The sequence below is a fragment of the Scyliorhinus torazame genome, chromosome 19 (assembly GCF_047496885.1).
Source record: "Scyliorhinus torazame isolate Kashiwa2021f chromosome 19, sScyTor2.1, whole genome shotgun sequence".
In the NCBI taxonomy this organism is placed as follows: Eukaryota; Metazoa; Chordata; class Chondrichthyes; order Carcharhiniformes; family Scyliorhinidae; genus Scyliorhinus; species Scyliorhinus torazame.
This window is the reverse complement of record NC_092725.1, coordinates 115,884,852-115,911,820: the sequence shown is the minus strand read 5'-3', so window position 1 is coordinate 115,911,820 and position 26,969 is coordinate 115,884,852. Positions and strand designations below refer to the sequence as shown.

Below are 26,969 nucleotides of genomic sequence, written 5' to 3'. Positions count from 1 at the left end.
ACTGGTGTACAAGGACACCCAGTTGTCATTGCACATTCCACTCTCCTAATTTATGGCCATTCAGATAATAGTCTGCCTTCCCATTTTTGCTACTAAAGTGGATAACCTCACATTTATCCAATTATACTCCATCTGCCATTCATTTGCCCACTCACTCTACTTGTCCAAATCACACTTGCATCCTCCACACAGCTCACATTCCCACCCAGCTTTGTGTATTCTTCAAATTTGGAGATATTACATTTTGTTCCCTTATCTAAATCATTAATATTTATTCTGAATAGCTGGGATCCCAGCACCGATCCTCGTGGTACCCCAGTCGTCACTGCCTGCTGTTTGGAAAAACACCATTTATGCCTATTCTTTGTGTCCTGTCTACCAATCTGTTTTCTATCCATCTCAATACACTACCCCTAATCTCATGCGCTTTAATGATGAGAATAAACTAGGAAGAAATGCAAAAGCAGACTGAGAGTTTCTAAAGTATACAAAGATGAAGAGGCTAGCAAAGGTAAATGTATCATGACCGGTACAGGCTTGGAGGGCCGAAGAGCCTGTTCCTGTGCTGTATTGTTCTTTTGTTAGGCCCTTAAAACATGAAACTGAGTAAGGGAATCAGAGCGACTTTGGAGAAGTATCCGTCTTCATGGCACAAGACATGAATAGTAGTCTAATGAACGTATAAAATCAGGACGAGGAAGGGAAGGAAGAACTTAAAACAATCATTTGACAGATGGAATATAATGTAGGAGAAAATGTGAGGTTATCCACTTTGGTAGGAAAAATTGGAAAACAAAATTTTATTTATATGGAGAGAGACTGAAGAAGGTGGGGTAGAGAGGGATCTAGGGTGTTCTTTTGAAACACAAAAGATACATCCAGGTGCAGCAAGAAATTAGTATGGCAGATAGAATGTTAACCTTTTATTACAAGAGGGATGATCTCTAGAAGTAGGAGTTTTGATACAACTGGACAGGGCATTGTTGAGACCACACCTAAAATATTATGCACCGTTTTGGTCTCCGTATCTAAGGAGGGATAGACTTCCAGTTCAGAGAAGGTTTACCAGTTTGATTTTTGGGATGAAGGAGTTGTCTAACGAGGAAATGTTGAGCAAGTTGGGCCTATACTCATTGGACTTGAGAAGAATAAGAAATCAGGGGTGGGATTCCCTGTCCCGCCAGCCCCGTTTTCCGGTGTGGTGCGCCCCCGCAGCCGGCCAATAGGGTTTCCTATTGTGGCCACCCCACGCCGTCGGGAAACCTGCGGTCATGGGTGCTTTGCCGGTGAAGTGGAGGATCCTGCCGACGGAGAATCCCGCAGCACATTTCTTAAAGGTTTAAAATTCTGTGGGGTTTAACAAAGTAAACACTGAGAGAATGTTTGCCCTCGTGACCTTGGGGAGTCTCGAATTAGGGGCCACCATTCCAGAATAAAGAGGTTGCCCACTTAAAATGGAGATGAGGAGGAATTTCTTCTGAGTGCCTTGAATCATTGAAATTCTTTACCCCGGAGAATTGTGGAGACTGTCGTTGAATATATTCAAGGTTGAGATAGACAGATTTTTGAATTATAGTCGAGGGCTATGGGAACAGGCAGGGGAGAAGACTCGAGTGGCCATGTGCTTCTACTTCTTCACCATATTCCCAACAAATTTACTGATTAATACTATTGATTGCTATGTGGGGATCAGCTTTCCTAAATGACCAGAAAATTGTACAGGGGCAAGGGTTACATCCAGGGCCAAAGGCTACAAAGGGCCATGAGAATAAATATAAACTTCCTGAATCCAATTTTGACAGCTGCTCGGTGGTAATGGGGTGTGGGGGTAGGGGTGTGGGCATCGCAACCGACCCTGAACTTGTCCTCAGCTGGACGACCGGAATACTGGTCAGGAGCAGGAATTCTGGTTAATTACCCGCTCTTTAACCTGGGGGAACTGAGGCCAATTTTAGCAAAGGTTCATATCAACTAAATCAACTAAATTTCTGATTTTCTTGGTCTTTATCACTTATTTTCTCCCTGAATTCACTCAACGAAACTCTCTTTTAAAAAGAAATACTTAGTGATCCTAGTTGAAGGATGGCACTTCTGTCTTATTGGGGATTATTATTGAGCAGCCAGTGTATCCATTTACCACTGATGTATTTACAGTTGCAGAACTACTTTACCGTTACTAGTGATATGTCCTCAGGATGAAACATGAGCACAAAACATCATTTGCTGGTTTTTAATGTACATTTAAATAAATATTTTTAAGCATACAAAAGACTAAACAAATATTCAAACTATGATTGACCTTGTATTATTAACTACTGAAATCGGTCATTAAACCTTTTCCATTAGGTGGAATGCAAGACTTCAACTACATTTCGGGACAGTGTTTTGAGCTAACTGTAGAGCTGTCGTGTTGTAAAAATCCACCGGAAATCTATTTGATGGAATACTGGAATGAAAATCAGGAGTCGCTGATTAATTTCCTCAAACTTGTTCATCTAGGTATGTGCAAGTTCTCATCCTATTATTACACATTCGGCCCTTCGAGCCTGCTCCGCCATTTATTATGATCATGGCTGATCATCCATCTCAGTAACCTGTTACTGCTTTTCCCCCATAGTCTTTAATCCTTTTAGCCCCAAGAGCTATATCTAACTCATTGAAATCAATCATACAATGTTTTGGTCTCTACTGCTTTCTGTGGTAGTGAATTCCACTGGCTCACCACTCTCCAGGTTAAGACATTTCTCCTCTTCTCTTTCTAAATGGTTTACCCCATATCCTCAGACTGCACCCCCTGGTTCTGTACTTCCCCACCATCAGGAACATCCTTCGTGCATCTACCCTGTCTAGTCCTGTTAGAATTTTATAGGATCCCCCCTCATCCTTCTGAACCCCAGTGAGAACAATCCTAACGTAGTCAATCTCTCCTCATTTGTCAGTCCCAATATCCCAAGAATTAGTCTGGTAAACCTTCACTGCACTCCCTCTATAACAAGAACATCCTTCTTCAGATAAGGAGACTATAAGTGCACACAATATTCCAGGTGTGATACCACCAAAGTTCTGTATAATTTCAGCAAGTCATCCCTGCTCCTGTATTCGAATCCTCTCGTTTTGAAGGCCAACATACCATTTGCCTTCTTCACCGCCTATTGCATCTGCATGCTTATTTTCAGCGACTGATGTAAAAAGACACACGGGTCTCGCTGCATATTCCCCTCTCCAATTCTATAGCCATTCAGATAATCTGCCTTCCTGTTTTTACTACCAAGTGGAAACCTCACATTTATCCACATTATACTGCATCTGCCATGCACTTGTCCACTCACTTAACTTGTCCAAATCACACTGAAGCATCTCTTAATCCGCCTCACAGCTCACCCTCCCACCATGAATTGTGTCATTGCAGACTTGGGGACATTGCACTTAGTTCCCTATCTAAATAATTAATATATATTGTGAATAGCTGGGGTCCTAGCACTGATCCCTACAGCAGCCCACTAGCCAATGCCAGCAAATTTGAAAAAAGGACATTAATTCCTACTCTTTGTTTCCTGTCTGCCAACCAGTTTGCTATTCATCTCAATACACAATCCCCAAGCCCATGCACTTTAATTATACATGCTAATCTCTTATGCGGGACTTTGCCGAAAGCCCTTTAAAAGTCCAAATAAATCATATCCATCAGCTGCCCCTCGTCAACTCTACTAGTTATATTTTTACAGAATTTCAGTAGATTAGTCAAGCGTGATTTCCCTTTTGCAAATCCATACTGACTCTGTCTGATCCTGCCATTGATTCCAAGGGCTCTGTATAGTAGATGGATTTTAGCGGGATATTCCAGTCCCACGGGTTTCCCGAAGATGAGGGGTGCAATCAACGGGGAATCCCGTTGACAATGGCGGGACCAGAAAATCCCTCTGGCGGCACTCCTCCGCTGCCGAAAACACATGGCGGGTTGGTCGGTAAATCCCGCCCTACATCTTTTATAATGGACTCTAACATTTTCCCCCTGTTGGCGTCAGGCTGATTGGTCTATAATTCCCTGTCTTCTCTCGACCTTCCTTTTTAAATAGTGGGGTTATATTAGCTACCCTCCAATCTATATGCACTGTTTCAGCAACTGTAGAATCTTAAGAGACGACCACCAATGCATCCACAATTTCTAGGGCGACCTTCTTAAGTACTCTGGGATGTAGATTATCAGGTCCTCAGGATTTCAGACCCATTAATTTCCCCAATACCATTTCTCTACTAATATTCATTTCTTTCAATTCCTTCCTCTCACTGAACCCTGTGTTCCCCAACATTTCTGGTCAGTTACTTGTGTCTTCCTCTATTAAGACAGGACCAAAGTAAGTATTTCATTGATCAGCTATTTCTTTGTTCCCCATTATAAATTCCTGTATTCCTCAGATTACTACTAGTGGACCTTTGAAGTCCAATTTTTCAATTTATTGCCTCTATTCTGCTTATTGGACTTCATTGCTTTTTTAAACTATGTTGTTTGTACCAATGTGCACCATGACTGCTGGCTGTCCACCCCCTCCCTCCCGAATGTCCTCGAGCCACTCTGAGACATCCTTGACTCAAACACCAGGGAGGTAAAATACCGTCCTGGAGTCTCGATTGCAGCCAGAGAAAAGCCTATCTATTCCTCTTACGATTGAATCCCCTATAACTATTGCATTCCCATGCAGCGTAATGAGTTTGGCTGTTGCTGCTTTCCTCTGAGAAGCCATTCTCCCGAACCGCATCCAAAGCGGTACATCTGTATATCCACTTGCCTCACATCACTTTTGAATCTTGACATCACCTCAGGAGCTCCAAACTCCAGACTAGCACTCTGTTCTCAAGTCTTTCTCACGCTCTTTTATCTCCCAGCTCCGCTCTCAATCTCGCTTTTTTATCTCTGCTGCTCCACTCACATGCTTGCACATGCTTGTGGCAACAGTAATAATATAGAAAGTATTGACTATGTAAATAACAAATTTACTTTGTCATAAACTGTATGTCCAGTAAGTTCAAAGGACCACATCAATACATCATTTAATAGTCCCGGTCATTTTTCCCACACTAGTGCCCAATTTTGTGTGTACTCATCTTTATTAGTTATGGTCCTAAAGAGAACTCAATATTTAACCTATACCCCAAGACTAAGTGGAACTTCCCAATGATCTAGTAACATTGAGTTGTCTATACTCAGACCCAAATGTACTTAGATGCCATTCACTCATTACTTTTCTGTGTAAGGATGGCAGCACGGTGGCGCAGTGGTTAGCACAGCTGTCTCACGGTGCCGAGGTTTCAGGTTTGATCCCGGCCCTGGGTCACTGTCTGTGTGGAGTTTGCACATTCTCCCCGTGTTTGTGTGGGTTTTAACCCCACAATTCAAAGATGTGCAGGGCAGGTGGATTGGCCGTGCTAAATTGCCCCTTAATTGGAAAAAATGAATTGGCTACTCTAAATTTAAATAAATAAATAAATATTAAAAAAAAAAAAAATTCCTGTGTAAGGCAGCTTACTGTTTTTGTGAGGTACACATTTGTCATGTAACATTGTTCAACTTGGCTTCCTGTATATTTGGACTTAAAACAAGACATTTTGCCTCTTCAATAATGTTATTGTGCTGTATATGATGATCTTATCCTGCTCCCTATGGGGGTGCAGATGTGCTGCTCTTTTAACACACCGTGACCTGGATTTTTCTCTATCACTTTCAATTATTATTACTATTAATTAGTGGCAGAAACAGTAGATAAATTGGCTGGCTCGGCCTACCACCCCTTCCCACCTGGGCCCACATTTCACAGCTTGTGGCACAGTTGGTCAAGTCTCTGCCTTTGAGCCAGAAGCTCTGGCTTGGGGTCCTACCACCGGATTTGATGGTGGAGGAAATTGCATTCATAATATGGCCAAACAGGTTGAGTGACAACCTGCAAATGACAACCTGCTCAGCCACACTTGATTGTGTGAGGACCCTCAAGCTATAAACCCCTGGCGACAGACAACTGGCCTATTCCAAAAAGTCTGCCTTGGTGCACCACTAGGTGTGGAAGAGAAGCCAGAAACTAAACTGTTCAGTTACAACAAGGCATGATGTGTTGTGGGTTTGAAGCTTTGTACCAGATTGTCAGCATTAATCCATCGTTTCAAACTGGTATTTATATAATTCAGCCGCAGTAGCGGGAAGAAACGTTTGGAAGATCCCAAGTGAGTGGGAGATACGATACCAGAGCTGTAGCTTTTTCCTTAAGAATATTGTAATAAAATCATGGGGGGGATTCTCTCAGTGGGGGCCGGGCTGGAGTATCTCTCCCGACTGGCGCGAATCGTGCCACGCCGCCCTGACGCCGGCGTGGTTGGCGCGGCATCAGTCAATGGCCGCTCTACGTGGCTGGCCCGCTGATTCTCAGCTCGGAAGGGGCCGAGCGGCCGTCGTAAAAATGTCAAGTCCCACTGGCGCCGTCCACACCTGCTCTCAGCCGGCGTGACCGTGGCGTTGAAGGGTCCGGGGGTGGCCTGTGGAGGGGGAGGGGGGTCCGACCTCGGGGGCGGGCCCTTCTATGTGGCCTTGTCCACGATCGGGGCCCACCGATTGGCGGGCCGGCCTCTCTGGCTGGCGGCCTCCTTTCCTCTGCGCCGGCTCCTGTAATCGTACACCATGTTGCGTTGGATCCGGCGCGTTGAAGGAAGCCACTGCGCATGTGCGTGTAGGTGCCGGTGCCACTGCGCATGCGCGGATCCCGCGGCGCCCAGTTGATGCCGGGATCAGCAGCTGGAGCGGCAAGGGTCACTCCAGTGCCGTGCTGGCCCCCTGTAGGGGCCAGAATTGCTGATCCTGAGGCCGTGTTGACGCCGTCGAGAAACGCGAGGGGGAGGGGGAGCAACCAGAAGTCGTGGTGCACATAGGCACCAACGACATAGCTAAGAAAAGGGATGAGGATCTAAAAAGTGATTTTAGGGAGTTAGGTTGGAAGCTAAAGAGCAGGACAAGCAGAGTAGTGATCTCAGGATTGCTACTGGTGCCACGTGCAAGTGAGGCAAGGAACAGAGAGCGAGTGCAGCTGAACATGTGGCTACAGGGCTGGTGCAGGATGGAAGGCTTTAGATATATGGGTCATTGGGATATCTTCTGGGGAAGGTGGGACCTGTACATGAAGAACGGATTGCACCGAAACTGGAGGGGCACCAATATCCTGGGTGGGAGGTTTGCTAGAGCTCTTCGGGAGGGTTTAAACTAGTTTGGCAGGGGGATTGGAACCAGAGCTATGGATCAGGGGATAGGGTAGCTGTTGAACAGGCAGAAATAGTATGCAACAAGTCTGTGAGGATGGATAGACAGTTGATAGGGCAAAGCTACACTCAGTGGAATGGGTTAAAGTGTGTCTGTTTCAATGCAAGGAATGTCAGTAATAAGGGAAATGAATGGATCACTACTTTGAACTACAATGTTGTGGCCATCACGGAGACCATGGATTTCACAGGAGCAGGAATGGTTGTTAGATGTTCCGGAGTTTAGATGTTTTTAGAAGAATAGGGAGGGAGGTAAAAGAGGAGGGGGAGTGGCACTGTTAATTAGGGAGTGCACCACAGCTGCAGAAAAGGAGGTAGTTGAGGAGGGTTTGTCTACTGAGTCAGTATGGGTGGAAGTCAGGAACAAGAAAGGAGCAGTCACTTTATTGGGAGTTTTCAATAGACCCCCCAATAACAGCAGAGAGATAGAGGAACAGATTGGGCGGCAGATCTTGGAAAAGTGCAGAAGTAACAGAGTTGTTGTCATGGGCGACTTCAACTTCCCTAAATTGACTGGAACCTCCTTAGTGCAAATAGTTTGGATGGAGCAGATTTTGTCAGGCATGCACAGGAATGATTCCTTTTTAAAAAAATATATTTTATTCAAATTTTTCGGCCAAACATAACAATACAAAGGTTTTCCTTTTTACAACAATAAAACAATATAAATAACAGTGGCCGTTTTAACAAATAAATAAATAATATATAAACTAAATGGCAACTGCCATATCAAAAATAATAACTCTCCAAAAATAAAATCAAACAATCCAATATGCATAACCAAGTACAAATATCTATACAAAAACACCCCTGAGGACCCACCCGTGCCCCCCCCCCCCCCTCCCCCCCCCGGGTTGCTGCTGTTACCTTCCCATTTCCTTTATCGTTCTGCGAGATAGTCGAGGAACGGTTGCCACCGCCTGGTGAACCCTTGAGCCGAACCCCTTAGTGCGAACTTTATCCGTTCTAGTTTTATAAACCCTGTCATGTCATTTATAAAGGTCTCCACGCCCGGGGGTTTGGCTTCCTTCCACATAAGCAATATCCTTCGCCGGGCTACTAGGGACGCAAAGGCCAAGACATCAGCCTCTTTCGCCTCCTGCACTCCCGGCTCTTCTGCAACCCCGAATATAGCCAACCCCCAGCCTGGCTCGACCCGGACCCCCACCACCTTCGAAAGCACCTTTGCCACCCCCACCCAGAACCCCTGCAGTGCCGGGCATGACCAAACCATGTGGGTGTGGTTCGCTGGGCTTCTCGAGCATCTCCCACACCTATCCTCTACCCCAAAAAATTTACTGAGCCTTGCTCCGGTCATATGCGCCCTGTGTAAAACCTTGAATTGTATCAGGCTTAGCCTGGCGCACGAGGATGATGAGTTTACCCTACGTAGGGCATCAGCCCACAGCCCCTCCTCAATCTCATCCCCCAGCTCTTCTTCCCATTTCCCCTTCAGCTCATCCACCATGATCTCCCCCTCGTCCCTCATTTCCCTGTACATATCCGACACCCTACCATCCCCCACCCATGTCCCTGAGATCACTCTATCCTGAACCTCCTGCGTCGGGAGCTGCGGGAATTCCCTCACCTGTTGCCTCGCAAAAGCCCTCAGTTGCATGTACCGAAATGCATTCCCTTGGGGCGACCCATATTTTTCCGTCAGCGCTCCCAGACTCGCAAACGTCCCGTCTACGAACAGATCTCTCAGTTGCACAACCCCAGCTCTCTGCCATGCTCCAAATCCCCCATCCATTCTCCCCGGGACAAACCTATGGTTATTTCTTATCGGGGACCGCACCGAGGCTCCCGTCCTTCCCCTATGTCGTCTCCACTGCCCCCAAATTTTTAGTGTTGCCACCACCACTGGACCTGTGGTGTATTTCTTCGGGGAGAACGGCAACGGCGCCGTCACCATTGCTTGTAGGCTGGTTCCTTTGCAGGACGCCATCTCCAATCTCTTCCACACCGCTCCCTCCCCTTCTCCCATCCACTTACACACCATTGAGATATTGGCGGCCCAGTCGTATTCACTTAGGCTCGGTAGTGCCAGCCCTCCCCTATCCCTGCTACGCTGCAAGAACCCCCTCCTCACTCTCGGGGTCTTCCCGGCCCACACAAAACTCATGACACTTTTCTCAATTTTCTTGAAAAAAGCCTTCGTGACCATCACCGGAAGGCACTGAAACACAAAAAGGAATCTCGGGAGGACTACCATTTTGACCGCCTGCACCCTACCCACCAGTGACAGGGGCACCATGTCCCATCTCTTAAAATCCTCCTCCATCTGTTCCACTAATCTTGTTAAATTAAGCCTATGTAAGGTTCCCCAACTCCTGGCTATCTGAATCCCTAAGTACCGGAAATCTCTTGTTACCTTCCTCAGCGGTAAGTCATCTATTCCCCTGCTCTGCTCCCCCGGATGCACCACAAACAACTCGCTCTTCCCCATATTCAATTTGTACCCCGAAAATTCCCCAAACTCCCTGAGTGTCTGCATTATCTCAGGCATCCCCTCCACTGGGTCCGCAACATACAGCAATAAATCATCTGCATACAAAGATACCCGGTGTTCTTCTCCTCCCCTGAGTACTCCCCTCCACTTCCTGGAACCCCTCAGTGCTATGGCCAGGGGCTCAATCGCCAATGCAAACAGTAACGGAGACAGGGGACACCCCTGCCTCATCCCTCTATGAAGACGGAAGTAGTCAGACCTCTGTCTGTTCGTGACCACGCTCGCCACCGGGGCCCTATACAGCAGCTGTACCCATCCAATAAACCCTTCTCCAAAACCAAATCTCCTCAGCACCTCCCACAGATAATCCCACTCCACTCTGTCGAATGCTTTCTCGGCGTCCATCGCCACCACTATCTCTGCCTCCCCCTCTGGTGGGGGCATCATCATTACCCCTAGCAACCTCCGTATGTTTGTGTTCAGCTGTCTCCCCTTAACGAACCCAGTTTGATCCTCGTGGACCACCCCCGGGACACAGTCCTCTATCCTCGTCGCCATCACCTTGGCCAGGAGCTTAGCATCTACATTTAAAAGGGAAATGGGCCTGTAGGACCCACACTGCAGCAGGTCTTTTTCCTTCTTCAAAAGGAGCGATATCGTCGCCTCCGACATAGTCGGGGGCAGCTGCCCCCTTTCCCTGGCCTCATTAAAGGTTCTCGTCAAAAGCGGGCCAGTAGGTCCATATATTTCCTATAAAATTCCACCGGGAATCCGTCCGGTCCCGGGGCCTTCCCCGCCTGCATGCTCCCAATCCCTTTTACCACCTCCTCCATCTCAATCTGTGCTCCCAGTCCCGCCCTCTCCTACTCCTCCACCTTAGGGAATTCCAGCTGATCCAAGAAACACATCATTCCCTCCTTCCCTTCCGGGGGCTGAGCTTTATATAATCTTTCGTAGAATGCCTTGAACACCCCATTCACTCTCTCCGCTCCCCGTTCCTTCTCTCCCTCCTCATCTCTCACCCCTTCCTAGCTCCCTCGCTGCTCCCCTCTTCCTCAATTGGTGGGCCAGTAGCCGACTCGCCTTCTCTCCATACTCATACTGTACACCCTGTGCCCTCCTCCACTGTGCCTCTGCCTTACCTGTGGTCAGCAGGTCAAATTCCACATGTAGCCTTTGTCTTTCCCTGTACAGTCCCTCCTCCGGTGCCTCTGCATATTGCCTGTCCACCCTCAGAAGTTCTTTCAGCAATCGCTCCCTTTCTTTGCCCTCTTGCTTCCCTTTATGTGCCCTTATGGATATCAGTTCCCCTCTGACCACCGCCTTCAACGCCTCCCAGACCACTCCCACCTGAACCTCTCCATTGTCATTAAGCTCCAAGTACCTTTCGATGCACCCCCTCACCCTTAAACATACCCCCTCATCCGCCAATAAGCCCATATCCATTCTCCAGAGTGGGTGCTGTTCTTTTTCCTCTCCTACCTCCAGGTCTACCCAATGTGGAGCGTGGTCCGAAATGGCTATGGCCGTATATTCCGTCCCTGTCACCTTCGGAATCAGTGCCCTTCCCAAGACAAAAAAGTCTATCCGTGAGTATACTTTGTGAACCTGGGAGAAAAATGAGAACTCCTTACTCCTAGGCCTACTAAATCTCCAGGGGTCTACCCCTCCCATCTGCTCCATGAAGTCCTTGAGCACCCTGGTCGCTGCCGGCCTCCTCCCGGTCCTGGACCTCAACCGGTCCAGCCCTGGATCAAGCACCGTATTGAAGTCTCCCCCCATTACCAACTTTCCCGCCTCCAGGTCCGGGATACGTCCCAACATACGCCTCATAAAATTTGCATCATCCCAGTTCGGGGCATATTAGTTCACCAGAATCACCGCCTCCCCTTGCAATCTGCCACTCACCATCACCTATCTACCCCCACTATCCGCCACTATGGTCTTTGCCTCAAACAGTACCCGTTTCCCCACTAAGATAGCCACCGCCCTGTTCTTCGCATCTAAACCCGAATGAAACACCTGCCCCACCCATCCTTTACGTAGTCTGACCTGGTCTATCGGTTTCAGATGCGTCTCCTGCAACATAGCCACATCTGCCTTTAATTTCTTTAGGTGTGCGAGTACCCGTGCCCTTTTAATCGGCCCGTTCAGCCCTCTCACGTTCCACGTGATCAGCCGGGTTGGGGGGCTCTTTACCCCCTGCCCCCCCCCCCCCCCTTGTCGACTAGCCATCCCCTTTTTTAACCCAGCTCCTCACCCGGTTCCCACGTACCCGTATATCCCCCCGACGGCGCCCTCCCGCCTCGACCACCCCATCCCATAACAGCTCCCCCTTCTCCTTAGCAGCAGCAACCCAGTTAACCCCCCCCTCCGCTAGATCCCCCTCTAGTGTAGTTGCACCCCCCATGTTGCTCTCAGAAGTCAGCGAACTCTGGCTGACCTCGGCTTCCCCCCTTGTCCTCGGCCCCCACTGTGCGAGGCCCCCTCCTTCCTGCATCCCTGTTCCCACCATAATTACCATAGCGCGGGAACCAAGCCCGCGTTTCCCACTCGGCCCCGCCCCTAATGGCCGGCGCCCACAGTTCCTCATACCCCCCCCCCCAACATGGGGAAGAGAGAAAAGTTACAGGATCACAAAATTAACAAATTGAAAAATCATCCCCCCCCCCCCCCCCCTTTTCTCACCCCACATAATCACACCACCACTTTGTCCCAAAAGCTCTTTCTCTCGCCAGACTATTCCAGCTTCTCGTCCACAACGAATGTCCACGCCTCTTCTGCTGTCTCAAAGTAGTGGTGCTTCCCTTGGTGTGTGACCCACAATCTCGCCGGTTGCAACATTCCAAACTGGATCTTCTTTTTGTGAAGCACCGCCTTAGCCCGATTAAAACTTGCCCACCTCCGCACTCCAATCCTGGTATACGCGGATCACCGCGTTCTCCCACCTACAGCTCCGAGTTTTCTTCGCCCATCTGAGGACCGTCTCTCTGTCATTATAGCGGAGAAACCTCACCACTATAGCTCAAGGTATTTCTCCAGCCTTCGGTCTTCGCGCCAGAACTCGCTAAGCTCCCTCCACCTCCAAAGGCCCCGTCGGGGCCTCCGATCCCATTAGCGAGTGAAGCATCGTGCTCACATATGTCCCGACGTCCGCCCCTTCTGCGCCTTCGGGAAGACCCAGGACTCTTAAATTCTTCCTCCTCGAATTATTCTCCACTACTTCCAACCTTTCCACACACCTTTTGTGCTGTGCCTCGTGCGTCTCTGTCTTCACCACCAGGCCCTGTATTTCATCTTCATTTTCAGCAGCCTTTGCCTTCACGACCCAAAGCTCCAGCTCTTGGGTCCTCTGCTCCTCCTTTCGCCCTTCAATCGCCTGTAATATCGGGGCCAACAGCTCCTTCTTCAACTCCTTCTTCAGCTCTTCCACACAGCGCCGCAGGAACTCTTGTTGGTCCGGGCCCCATAACAAACGGCCAACTTCCGACGCCATCTTGCTTTGAGCTTCCCTTCCTTGCCGCTGCTCCAGAGGATCCTCCGCAATCCGGCCGCTATCCTCTCCCTTATCCATGCGTGTCCGGGGGGATTCCCTTCTGGTTTACCGCACAGTGTTTTTGGCCGTTTAAATTGCCGTTGGGGCTCCTATTAAGAGCCCAAAAGTCCATTCCAACGGGAGCTGCCGAAACGTGCGACTTAGCTGGTCATCGCCGCACCCGGAAGTTTACAGGAATGATTCCTGACTCAATATGTAGATAGGCCGACTAGGGGGGAGGCTATATTGGACTTGATGCTCGGCAACGAACCAGGCCAGGTGTCAGATGTCTTGGTGGGAGAGCATTTTGGTGACAGTGACCACAACTCCTTGACCTTTACCATAGTCATGGAGAGGGATAGGAACAGACAGCATGGAAGGTATTTAATTGGGGGAGCTGAGGAGCATAAAGTGGGAACAATTGTTCTTGGGGAAATGCACAACAGTAATGTGGGGATTGTCTAAGGAGCACCTGCTGCGAGTGCTGAATAGTTTTGTCCCACTGAGACGAGGAAGGAATGGTAAGGTGAAGGAGCCTTGGGTGACAAGAGAAGTGGAGCTTCTAGTCAAGAGGTAGAAGGAAGCTTACGTAAGGTTGAGGAAGCGAGGATCTGACTCGGCTCTAGAGGGTTACAAGGTAGCTGGGAAGGAACTCAAAATTGGACTGAGGAGAGCTAGAAGGAGGCATGAAAGCCCTGGTGGGAAGGATTAGGGAAAACCTCAAGGCGTTCTACACTTGTGTGAGAAATAAGAGGATGATCAGAATGAGAGTAGGGCCGATCAGGGATAGTGGAGGGAACTTGTGCCTAGAGTCTGAGGAGATGGGGGAGACCCTAAAAGAATACTTTGCTTCAGTATTCACAGGAGAGAGGGACATTGTTGCTCATGAGTACAATGTGGACCAGGTTAATCGACTCAAACAGGTTGATATTAAGAAGGAGGATGTGCTGGAAATTTTGAAAAGCATCAGGATAGATAAGTTCCCTGGGCCTGACGGGATATATCCAAGGTTACTACGGGAAGCGAGGGAGGAGATTGCTGCGCCATTAGCGATGATCTTTGCGTCCTCGCTCTCCACTGGAGTAGTACCGGATGATTGGAGGGAGGCGAATGTTGTTCCCTATTCAAGAAAGAGAATAGGGAAATCCTTGGGAATTACAGACTCATCAGTCTTACGTCTGTGGTGAGCAAAATATTGGAAAGGATTCTGAGAGATAGGATTTATGATTATTTAGGAAAACATAGTTTGATTAAAGATAGTCAGCATGGCTTTGTCATGCCTCACAAGCCTCATTGAATTCTTTGAGGATGTGACGAGACACATTGATGAAGGTCAGGCAGTGGATGTGGTGTATATGGATTTCAGTAAGGCATTTGAAAGTTAGGGGGCATGGGATACAGGGAAATTTGGCTGTCTGGATACAGAATTGGCTGGCCGAAAGAAGACAGCGAGTGGTAGTGGATGGAAAGTATTCCGCCTGGAGGTCGGTGACCAGTGGTGCCCGCAAAGATCTGTTTTGGGACCTCTGCTCTTTGTGGTTTTTATAAATGACTTGGATGAGGAAGTGGAAGGGTGGGTTAGTAAGTTTGCCGATGACACGAAGATTGGGGGAGTTGTAGATAGTGTTGAGGGTTGTTGCAGGTTACAGCAGGACATTGACAGGATGCAGAGCTGGGCTGAGAAGTGTCAGATGGAGTTCAACCTTGATAAATGTGAAGTGATTCATTTTGGAAGGTCGAATTTGAAAGCTGAATACAGGGTTAAAGGCAGGATTCTTGGAAGTGTGGAGAAACAGAAGGATCTTGGGGTCCACGTTCATAGACCCCCTCAAAGTTGCCACCCAGGTTGATAGGGTTGTTAAGAAGGCGTATGGTGTGTTGACTTTCATTCACAGGGGAATTGAGTTTAAGAGCCGTGAGGTTTTGCTGCAGCTTTATAAAACTCTAGTTAGACCACACTTGGAATATTGTGTCCAGTTCTGGTCGCCTCATTGTAGGAAGGATGTGGGGATGCTTTGGAGAGGGTACAGAGGAGATTTACCAGAATGCTGCCTGGACTGGAGGGCATGTCTTATGAAGAAAGGTTGAGGGAGCTAGGGCTTTTCTCACTGGAGCGAAGAAGGCAGAGAGGTGACTTGATAGAGGTGTACAAGGTGATGAGAGGCATGGATAGAATGGATAGCCAGAGACTTTTCCCCAGGGCGGAAATGGCTGTCACGAGGGGACATAATTTTAAGGTGATTGGAGGAAGGTATAGCGGAGATGTCAGAGGTAGGTTCTTTACACAGAGAGTGGTGGGTGCGTGGAATGCGCTGAGCAGAGGTGGTGGAGTCAGAGTCATTAGGGACATTTAGGCGACTCTTGGACAGGCACATGGACAGCAGTAAATTGAAGGGTTGTAGGTTAGGTTGATCTTGGATTAGGATAAATGGTCGGCACATCAGGGGCTAAAGGGCCTGAAGTGTGCTGTACTATTCTATGTTCTATACCGTAAATAGTTGAAATTGGTTATGACCGAGGAGATCACAGTTATTCACCCAAATCTATGTTATAATTTATTATTAAAATTGTCTCACTTACACAGGTATAAAGGGGCAAGTCCTGACCATGGATGGTGCTCCCATAGAAAATGCAATAGTAGAGGTTCAAGGCAGAGAAAACATCAATCCTTTTCGAACGAATAAATGGGGAGAATATTACAGACTCCTATTACCTGGAACATATATCCTGAATGTAAGTTCAATCTACTGCAATTATTAATGTGCTCAGCCACATTTACTATCTTGCTGTAATTATAACAAATGCATAAATATAATGCAGTTCACCTTGTGTAATGATGAAGTGTCACTCAATGGATAATAATAATTTCCAGGCAATGTAGCATTTCCGCTGAGTTGCAGAACAGACTTTCTCCTCAAGTCATTTTTAGTTTTTAAGAAGTATCAAAGGCTGAATATCCTGAGACCTTCTGTCCCGGGCAAAACTTTCCAGGGGAGCGGCTTCATGAAAAATTCTGAATGTACTACCAGTGACATGGGATCTCAGAAAACCATACCCACAATGTTGAAAACGTATTGCTAATACTCTTACAAGCACTCAGGGATTGAAGAATTGCTTTGAAATAAAATCTGAGTAGAATCTTGATACACAGAAGGAGAACATTCAGCCTGCTGGGCTGGCGCTAGCTCTTTGAAATGGCAATTCAATAATTTTTCCATTGAAGAAAGAGGTTTATAAAATTGACTCCTTTGCAGAGCTTTCAGTGCTCTGAGCATCAGTGAGCTTCGTTGATTTTCATTATTTGGTTTTTGGAAAAAATTGCTATCCACACAAGCAGACAGCAATTGAAAGCAAACTAAAACATTCACCATTATGATGAAGATCTTGAGATTAATTGCAGCGAAATAAATCTTTACGGTGCAATTTTCAGTTCTCAGTTTTTTTTATTGCCCAGAAAAAAAACAGAAATTGCCTGATAGCAGTTTGAGCAAAACATTTGAGCTGGATTCTCTTGCTCTGCTATTTTCAGTTTGGACTGTAGGAAACCACAGCATTGCCAGCACACACGATCATGGTCAGTCATGATGTTAACTGTTATTGCAAAGGGATTTGAATGCAGGAATAGGAAACTCTTGCTGCAGTTGGATAGAGCCTTGGTGGGAGTATTTTGTGCAGTATTGGTAGAATATCTTTCTTTTGACCCATAGAATCCCTACTGTACAGAAGGAGGCTATTTGGCCGATCGAGTCTGCACATCCCTGCACACTAAGGGGTAATTTTTTAAAGCATGGCTGATCTACCTAAGCTGCACATCTTTGGACTGTGATAGGAAACCGGAGCACCCGGAGGAAACCCACACATTTTGGAGAATCCCGGCCATGGTGAGAATGTGTGGGTTTTGATGCCGGCGTCAACCGGCCTCCTGGACCAGTAATTCTCTTCTTCGGGGCTAGAATGGCGCCGGAGTGCTGTGCGCTGCTCCGGCACCGAAAGCCGGCCCTACAGGAAGGTGAGGGTTTGTGCATGTGCGCCGCGGCCATTACCGCGCCGGCGCATGCGCGTGGTTCAGTCTCCGCACCAGCCCCCAGGCAACATGGCGGAGCCCTGCAGGGGCCCGGCGCAGAAAAACATAGGCCCCTCCCAGAATGAGCGCGCCCGTCGATCGGACGCCCCCAATTGCGGAACTGGCCACCGTGGAGGCCCCCTCCCCCGGAGTCCAATCCCCCTGCCCCCCACCAGGACGGCCCCCACAGCCTGCTGGGTGGGACCATATGTATACCATGCCGACGGCACTCAGCTGGCACTCGGCCCATCTAGAGATTCGTCGCGGGGGCCGCTTTCAATGGGCGTGATTGGTATTGATTCTTCGGTCGCCAGACAATCGGCAGCCCAGCGTCGGAGCGGCGTGCTGGGTATCTCGCGCCCCCCCCCCCCCCGCCCCCCGGCGATTCTCTGACCAGGAGCGGACTCTAATAACCCCGGCTCATGCCTATGTTGGTTTCCTCCACGATAAATAAAAATTGCCCCATACAGTCCAGGGATGTGCAGGTTAGGTGGGGTTACAGGGATAGGGCAGGGTAGCATGCCTATATAGTATGCTCTTTCAGAGGGTCGGTGCAGACCGATGGACCAAATGGCCTCCTTCTACACTGTAGGGATTCTATGGCTCCATGGTTCTAAGGAAGGATATATTGGCCATAGAGAAAGTGCAATGAAGGTTTATCAGACTAATCCTGGGTTGGCAGGTTTGCTTTGTGAGGAACGATTGAAGTGATTGGCCCTGTATTCTCCAGGGCTTTTGCGAGGTGATCTCATTGAAGGGTGCATAATTCTTACAGGGCTCGACAGGGTGGATGCAGGAAGAATGTTTCTGCTGGTTGGGGGTGGTGGTGGAATCTAGAACCATGGGACACAGTTTTAGAATAATAAGTAGGTCAGTTAGGACAGAGATTAGGAGGAATTCAGTCAGAAGGTGGTAAATCTTTGAAATTCTCTACCCCAGAGGATCGTGATGGAGGCTCAAGTCATTGAGTATGTTCAAAGCAGAGATCAATAAATTTCTGGATACCAATGACATTAAGGGATATGGGGATAGTGCTGGAAGGTGGTGCTGAGAGAGGAGATCAGCCATGATCTAGCTAAGTGGTGGAGCAGGTTTGAGGGGCCGAAGGCTCCTATGTTCATGTGATCTGAAAAAAACACCTGACTTAATTTTGGGGTTTTATCTCTTTAATGATGTTGAACATGTTGGCACACAGTCTATAAAATCCTATGTACAAGAACAGGAAAATATAGAATTAATTTGTCCAGTATGTCTTATCCAGCTTCTGTGTGCCATCAAACTGCCACCACCACAACCCCACAAATCAGGCAAATCTCTGGGGATCAACAACCAAAATTCCAGGAAAATTTAAGCCCAACAAAGGAATTCGAGCAGGTTTCAGAAGTCAACACCAAATGTCTAACATAAAACGATCAAGTGACCTCCCATTCCATGTTTCAATTCTTTAATTAACCAGTGTCCTTAAACTGTACCCATCCAAAACAAAATGGTGCAAAGCTTTCAGATTGAGCAGTTGAAATTGTTCTAAATTACATGTGGAGTGCTTGATCCGAAAGGAAAGGGTTTTTTTTTGGTGGTTGTGATATCATAGAAAACTAACAAACCGAGTCTTGTAACTTTTTCTCTTCAAGGTCACTGTGCCAGGATTTGGATCAAACACAACTGAGTTTCAAGTTTTGAATGATGTGGAAAATTTCTCTGCGTTGGTCTTTAACTTTCACTTCAACGTCAATGCTACTGATGCAACATCAAGTAAACATAGTATTCAACAACAACATGGCACTGCTAGCAGCAAACAACAAAATGCAGTTTTGTTGATCTCAATTGTGATTTGCTCAGCTTTAATTTATTAGTCAATGGATAGAGATGTTCTGGCGCTGTAACTATAATCTACAACCAAATCCTGTTGCATAAAATCTGATCAGACTCTTGTATCCTGCTAATTATAAATATTAACATGACAATCAAAATAAGTCAGCATTGATGACATTTGAACAAGTATATTTTAAAATCTGGGTAAGATCGAATTTCATCTGAAAGAAAGGAGTAATGGAGTTTTGCAATATTTTCATTGTTTTATTCGTTCATGGGATGCGGGCGTCTCTGGCTGGGCCAGCATTTATTGCCCATCCCTGAGAGCATTTAAGAGGCAACCACATTGCTGTGGATCTGGAGTTATGTGTAGGCCAGACCGGTAAGGATGGCAGATTTCCTTCTCTAAATGGCATTAGTGAACCAGGTGGACATGGACAATCGACAAGAGTTTCATGGTCATCATTAGAGTTTTAATTCCAGATTTTTATTGAATTCAAATTTCACCATTTGCCATGGCGTGATTCGACCCCGGGCTCCCCGCATTACCCTGGGTCTCTGGATTAATAGTCCAGTGGCACTACCACTATGCCTCTGCTTTCTCCAATCAATGGATTTATCATGTTAGTTTACTTTAAAGTTGCATTGTTAATTCTCAGTTATCTTAACCAAACAACAATCGCACTATCTATAAGCATCTGATTGAGAAGTTTGAGAGTAAAGCGATGTGACCCTACCAGAGTTTGTTTGAAAGAACGTGGGAAACTTATCATTTATTGTTTGATGTCATGGCTAAGATGCTTTGTTGAACATGAGAATGTTTAATATTAACAACAGGCCATTATATTAGAAGAGAGTTCCTTTTATCATTGAGCACCAAATTTGCAAACATTTACAGCACAGAACAGGCCATTTGGCCTCACTATTCTATGCCGGCGTTTATGCTCCACATGAGCCTCCTCTTATTCTACATCCTCCAATCTTATCAGCATACCCATCCATTTCTTTCTCCCGCATATAAGGTTTTCCCTTAAATAATGTATCTCTGCCATTTGCCTCATTATCTTCTCCCACAGACCAAAGATGTGAAGGTTAGGTGAATTGGCCATGCTAATATTGCTCAAAGGTTAGGTGGGCTTACGGGGCTAGCAGTGGGGGATTGGGCCGAGGTAGAGTGCTCTATCGGATCAAGGGCCGGTGCAGACTCGATGGGCCGAATGGCCTCCTTCTGCACCGTAGTGATTCTATGATTAGTCTATGTAGCGAGTTCTATTTCTTACCACCCTTTGAAGTTTCTATTGAATACCCTGTCGGATGAATTTGTGTCTAGTTTTAGACTCCCCACGTGTGGAAACATCTCTACGCCTACCCTAACCCACCTGTCAGCCTTTTCTTTTATAGAGAAAAGAGTTCCAGTCTGTTCAGCCTTTTCTGACAGGTGTACCCTCAGTTCTGGTATCAACCTTGTGAATTATTTTTGCACATTGCCCCAGTGTCTCCATAATGTGGAGACCCGTACTGTGCACACTACCCCCAAGAACTACCTCACCAGTTTTAATCTGTTTGTTGTCTTGTGGTGAGAAAGCGCAGTGCAATGAAAAGCATTTTCATAAAACAAATTGTAATAGCAAGAGGAGTATGAAGTAATCCAGGAGAGATTCATCATGGAATGAAACAATTTCCTTCTGCTTATTCCTGCTAAGAATTTCTATCCTGGCTGAGCACAAGTTGGTCCCTTTAATTTACCTCTCGGCTATTCAAGAACCATTTCCAGGCCTGCACACTTAAGATGAATAGGCAGCGCACACAACAAAAGGGAATTGGAGGGGATGATAATTGTGGGGAAACCCTGAATTTATTCGTCATTCCTGGTTGCCCTGATGTATTGGTTTGTTAAAACACAGTTACTAGTCCGCTTCAGAGGACAGTTAAGAGTCAAGGTTGTTGTGGGAGGGATGTCTTGGTCAGACCAGTTAAGGGACAGCAGACTTCCTTCCCAAAGAATGTCAGTGAACCAGTTAGGATTTTACAACAATTCCAATAGCTTCACAGTCATTTTTACCACCGCCTCTCTCACCTCCTCCACTGTCTCTAAATTGTCAGTCTGTTTATCCAACATCCAGTAAGTACTATGTCAGCAGATAATTCCTCCAATCCAGGACAAAGCAGCCCGTTTGATTGTCATCCCCATCCACAAAAATTCCCTCCCTCCACCGCTGACGCACAGTGGCAGCAGTGTGCATCATCTAAAAGATACAGTGAAGGAACTCACCAAGGCTCCTTAGACGGCAACTTCCAAACCCACATCTGTTGCCATCCAGAAGGACAGGTCAGCTGACACATGGGAACATCACCACCTAGAAGTTCTCCAAGCTACTCAATAATAATCTTTTATTGTCACAAGTATGAAGTTACTGTGAAAAGACCCAGGTCGCCACATTCCGGCCCCTGTTCGGGTAAGCCGGTACTGGAATTGAACCCGCGCTGCTGGCCTTGTTCTGCATTACAAACCACTGTCTGGCCCACTGAGCTAAACTGGACCATCCTGACTTGGAAATATATCGCCGTTCCTTTACTGTCGCTAGGGCAAAATCCTGGAAATCTCTCCCTAACAGGCTTCTCCACATCATAACAGCACTGTGGATGTATCTACACCACATGGACTGCAGCGGTTCAAGATGGCAGCTTACCACCACCTTCTTGAGGGTAATTCGGGATGGGCAATAAATGCTTTCCAAACCAGGAACATCCACACCACGTGAATAAATAAAAAAGAAAATCAAATATTGGGAAGACCATTGTCTTTGGTCCCCACCAAAAACTCCATTCATTAGCCACTGGTTCCATCCCTCGTCCTGGCAACTGTCTTGAGGCTGAATCAGTTTGTAATCTTGGTATCATATTCGACCCAGGATGAGGTGCCGGCCACATATCTGGGTCATCACTAAGACTGCCTATTTCCACCTCCATAACATCAGTAGCTTCTGCTCGTGGGCTGCTGAAATCCTCATCCACACCAAATTGAATTAAATAGATTTTGTCATTTGAGGATTTGTCACTCAGAAAAAGAATACCCAAATAGTTCATTAATGTCATATCTGAACAGGATAGCATGTGACTGCAATTTTACACTAACCCTTTGAAATGACCAATCAAACAGTGGCAGTTGGAAACTAGAGATGTGCAATAGAAATGGGTTGGCCAATAATGCCTGCAACTGTTAAGAAATCAAAGGATAGTTTACAGAGGATCTTGTAGCCACTTAAAATGGCCAACTCCTGATTCAAAATGGCGAACGGCAAAGGTTGATGGGAAAGTCAGCCAACAAGACAAAAACCAGCAGCTGCAGGTTGGCTGTGTATTTACCTCTGGAAAGACCAGACAATATCGATACCAGCAACCATCAGCATAACAAAACAACAGCCATCTGCATACTAATGAGCAATCCCCGGGAACAATAAGCAACATTTAGACACACAAAGCAAAACCAGACTCTTCGGCGCCAGCAGGAGCCTACATAAAAGGAGGTGAACGAGCACCTCAAGACCGCCCATCGATCAGGGAACCGCTCCAGCATTGGAGAAAATCGAACCAAGCGATTGGGACAAAGTCCAATCACTTGGGACCAGGTACAGGGTCCGCCCCAAAAGGCGGGAAGCCCCTGGGGACTATACGAGTTGAGCCCCAAGTTCAAATCGCTCTCTCTTCGCTCTTCTTCTCCACCTCTTCGCTCTTCTTCTCCACCTCTTCGCTCTCTTCACGCTCTTCTTCCTGCCCGGGTCACCCAGCAACAACGAACCAACATTGACCGTGACCGGAGCAGTGAAGATCGAAATCGTAAGTCTTAATTCAACGCTCGCTACGAGATAGGCGCTCCTAGCTACCAATCCGTACCAATTTCGAATCCCGCAGGCTCAGAACCCGAACGAAAGGCCATTTGTTCCCCTGACCTGGTGGGCCAGTCCAAAGTTAAGTATTGGCCTGTTAGTTGTAGAAGTAGCTTAGACGTAGAATTTGTGCATGAGTAGCGATTACTGTGTATAATAAATGTGCTTTGATTTAAACCTTACTAATCGGTGTATTGGATTATTGATCATTACTCGGACTTGAACCTCGTGGCGGTAACATAAAGGTACCTGGCGACTCGAGAGCAAAGGTAATAAAACAGAGCAATTGAACCAAGGAGAAAATCAGCAACATTATTTGGCGACTATGCAATAATTATGACTGCTCTTTCTGCAGTTTAACAAAGTTAATTTTTTGTGCTGGGTTGGGATGCCTGTTATCAAGAAATGAGGATTGTGTGGATATCTGTTTCTTAAAATTCTATATCCTTTTGTGACAGGTATTGCATCAATTTGAGCATCAAAGTCCAATATGATAGTTCTGTTCACGTTTTCGTCTTGGTGAAAATCTTCATGATTGTTGGGCTACAGATCTTTTCAAACTAAGGACCACTAGATTCATTAAAAGCCATTAAATGAAACAATATTTATGTATTTGAGAAAACCACAATTTCTTATTTAGTGAAACCCAAAAGGGTAAGAGAATACATTCGACTGCCATATATATCAAACGAGAACCATTAATCTGGTGTTTATTCACTCAAACGTTTGCAGCCCCTCTGCCCAATGTAATCTTACCAACATTGCCAAAAGTGATTGCTGAATTCGGACCTTGAAAATCTTCTAAAATAGCTTCACTCAATCGAAGGATCATGGGGAAGGATCATTCTCCTGGCCAGCTCAGCTGTACCATTCAGTTTGTGATGCCACCTAGAGTTTATGGAGAGAATAGAAAGAGAGGAGCAGCTTCTGTTTTAATAACGTGGAAGGCAATCAGTGGGGAAGTTCATCTGGCCTGTATCAGCTACTGGCAGTTCTTAATTTGAGGAACACAAAGTATACGCAAAGATCTGTGGCATCACTAAAAGTAGTCTTGAAACTATTGTGAGTATTTAACTTATAGACTTTAGCCCATCTATGCCAACTCATTTTACACTGGTAAAACCTTATCACTGTGGACAGGGACCAAGTTACAGTGGTTTACTTGTAGTGCCCTCAAAGTAGAGGAAAAATGTAGACCCCTGTATGTACCTTTTGCTACGTATGCAGATTTGGGCTTGTTTAAGTTTAGCTGGTAGTGATGGTACTGTTAAGGAAGAACTGACTGTCATGTTGGCTCTTTCCTAACATTAGCACGGCTGCACAAGTGGATAGCGCCGGGGTCCCAGGTTCGATTCCCCGCTGGGTCACTGTCTGTGCGGAGTCTGCACGTTCTCCCCATATCTGCGTGGGTTTCCTTTGGGTGCTGCAGTTTCTTCCCACAGTCCAACGACGTGCAGATTAGGTGGATTGGCCATGATAAATTGCCCTTAGTGACCAAAAAGGGAAGGAGAGGTTATTGGGTTACGGGGATAGGGTGGAAGTGAGGGTTTAAGTGGGTCGGTGGAGACTCAATTGGCCGAATGGCCTCCTTCTGCATTGTCTGTTCTATTAATAATTTCACAATGTCCAGTAGATTGTGTTTTTAAGCTTTAAAGTTAGCAGTTGCAGTTACTAAAGAGATGTGAAACTTCCTTCCTGAGGGAATCTTACATCTATTGTCATGTGAGAGTACCTTTAAGAAATGGGTGTTTATAAATGGGTGTGTATATAAATATCTGTACTGAGAGTACCTTTAAGAAATGGGTGTTTCCTACTGCAGTGATGTCAGAGAGTGGGTGGAGCTGGGCTGTGTCAGCTTTTTACTTTTGTTTTTGAGCAGGCTACAGGGTGTGTTTTGGTTTCGTTTTCAGTGTTGGAGCTGAAGCCAGACCAAGCAGGTGCACTGCTATTCTCTCTGCCATCAATAAAGTATCTCTTGATCATTTGGTGAATTCAGAATTATAAATGTTCTCAGAAGTGAATGTAAACCTAATGTGCTTCTGTTGAAAGGTGTTTCTTCTGTCTTCTGGATGTTTGGGAAGTTATTAAAGATTACTTAGTGTTGTATTCTTTGGGGGTTGTATTTGAATTGATAGCTGCTAAGATGTTCACTGTATGTTTTAAAAAGGTTAACTTTAGTTCATAGAATAAACATTGTTTTGCTTTAAAAAAATACTTTTCCATTTCTGCTGTACCACACCTGTAGAGTGGGCCGTGTGCTCCCCATGCCACAATCTATTAAAAGTTGTGGGTCAGGTGAACTCCATGATGCACTTTGCGGTTCTCTAAACCCTGGCCCATAACACTATCACCAACTTCTGAACTCGTCCTAGTTCAGCTGCACGAGTGTTTCACATTTCACATAGATTAAGCTGCTCTCCAAAGTGTATGGTGTAAATGCTCCATAACATTAGAAACATTTTGTGTTAATAGACCTGGTTGGTACAGTTTGAATTCAATATTCTAATCTTGTGTCACAATGATTAACGTCTCAACTTCAATAGTATAGAAACTTTTATTGAATGAATTCATTTTGCCAATTATAATCTTTATGCAGCATATGTTATTAATAAGATGTGATTCTGGTTTCAATATGTTAATTTTTATACATAATTACCTCACTGATTTGAAAAGATTAAAGTTTTATTTTTTTAAACTTAAAATAAATATTCATACTTTAATGTAGATCACCTGTACCGAGAAAATATATATATATTTGGAATAGATACATTGGGTGGTAATTGATGGAGGCGATTGGGGGTCCTGCCTGCTATCTGGTGAGTTGGCAACCGCCCCATGCTTCCTCTTTTAGGGAAGACCCACCATATTAAATGGACAGTGGCGGGCTTTGCTCGGGATAGAGGACCCTAGCAGCAGATGTTTCACCCATCAAGAGCTGCCAACATATCAGAGGACAGTAACTCTTTTGTACAGCAGCGCCATCACAGAAGGGGTGGCAGCTACAGGCACTACACCCACTTGATGCTTAGTGTCATCATTGCATTCCAGCCCACAGGTGAGTGATGGCAGGAAGGTGGGGCAGCAGGGTGAGTGCAATGGGGAAGGGGGTGGTCAGCAGCAATGGCATGAAGTTCTCAGTGGCACCCCATCCATTCCCAATTTCACATTCCTTGGTCAGGCACCGAATGCCCTTAAATGAGAAACTGCTCACCGCAGACCACAAGCAACAACACTGACATTTACCCAACAATGTGGAAAATTTGCCAGTACGTTCTATCCACAAAATGCATGTCCAATCCAATCTAGCCATTCTACCCCATCAGCCTCCTGTTAATCATCAGCAAAGTGATGGAAGGCATTGTTGATAGTTCTATCAAGTGGCACTTACACACCAATAACCTGCTCACTGATGCTCAGTTTGGGTCCTTCCAGGGTTACCTGACTCCTGACCTAATTTCAACCTTGGTCCAAAGATGGACAAAAGAATTGAACTCAACAGGGGGTGAGAGTGACTGCCCTTGACAGCATGGTAGCATTTGACCGAGTGCAGCACCAGTGAGCACTGGTACAATTGGAGTCAATACAAATCAGGGGAAAACTCCACTGGAGGAATCCTAATCAGCATAAATGAAGATGGTTGTGGTTGTTGGAGGCCAATTATCTCAGTCCCAGGACACTGCACTTCAGGAGTTTATTAAAGTAGTACTCTAGGCTCAGGTTCATGACGCCCTGGGCTCGGGTGCAGTCATTTACAGCCTCGCTTGACCCAGAGTCGCAACACAAGTAAAATTGGATTTTATTTAAAATACCCGAGGTCCTAGGTTGATCCCAATAAACTGCAGTCACCAGGTTTGTAACGTGAGTAATCTTTTATTTATGTACAGTATTAAAATTAACACGCAGCATGGTGGCAGAGTGGTTAGC

At 46.3% G+C, this 26,969-nt stretch overlaps 1 protein-coding gene and 1 long non-coding RNA gene across 3 annotated transcripts in view; one reads left to right on the top strand and one right to left on the bottom strand.

Annotated features, from left to right (window-relative positions):
- The window catches only part of LOC140396445 (carboxypeptidase M-like), an 88,555-nt gene extending 63,298 nt beyond the window's left edge, over positions 1–25,257 (top strand). Inside the window, exons 7-9 of one of the 2 annotated variants that reach the window (XM_072485079.1) lie at positions 2,347–2,499; positions 15,868–16,016; positions 18,978–25,257. In XM_072485079.1, the coding sequence (XP_072341180.1) occupies positions 2,347–2,499; positions 15,868–16,016; positions 18,978–19,199 (524 nt within the window). In that variant the 3' untranslated portion in view covers positions 19,200–25,257. The remainder of the gene's footprint in view (positions 1–2,346; positions 2,500–15,867; positions 16,017–18,977) is intronic. The other variant, XM_072485081.1, reaches the window with a different exon arrangement.
- LOC140396446 (uncharacterized) overlaps positions 1–26,969 on the bottom strand; it is a 94,230-nt gene that overhangs the window by 44,922 nt on the left and 22,339 nt on the right. The gene's annotated exons all lie outside the window — the stretch shown is intronic.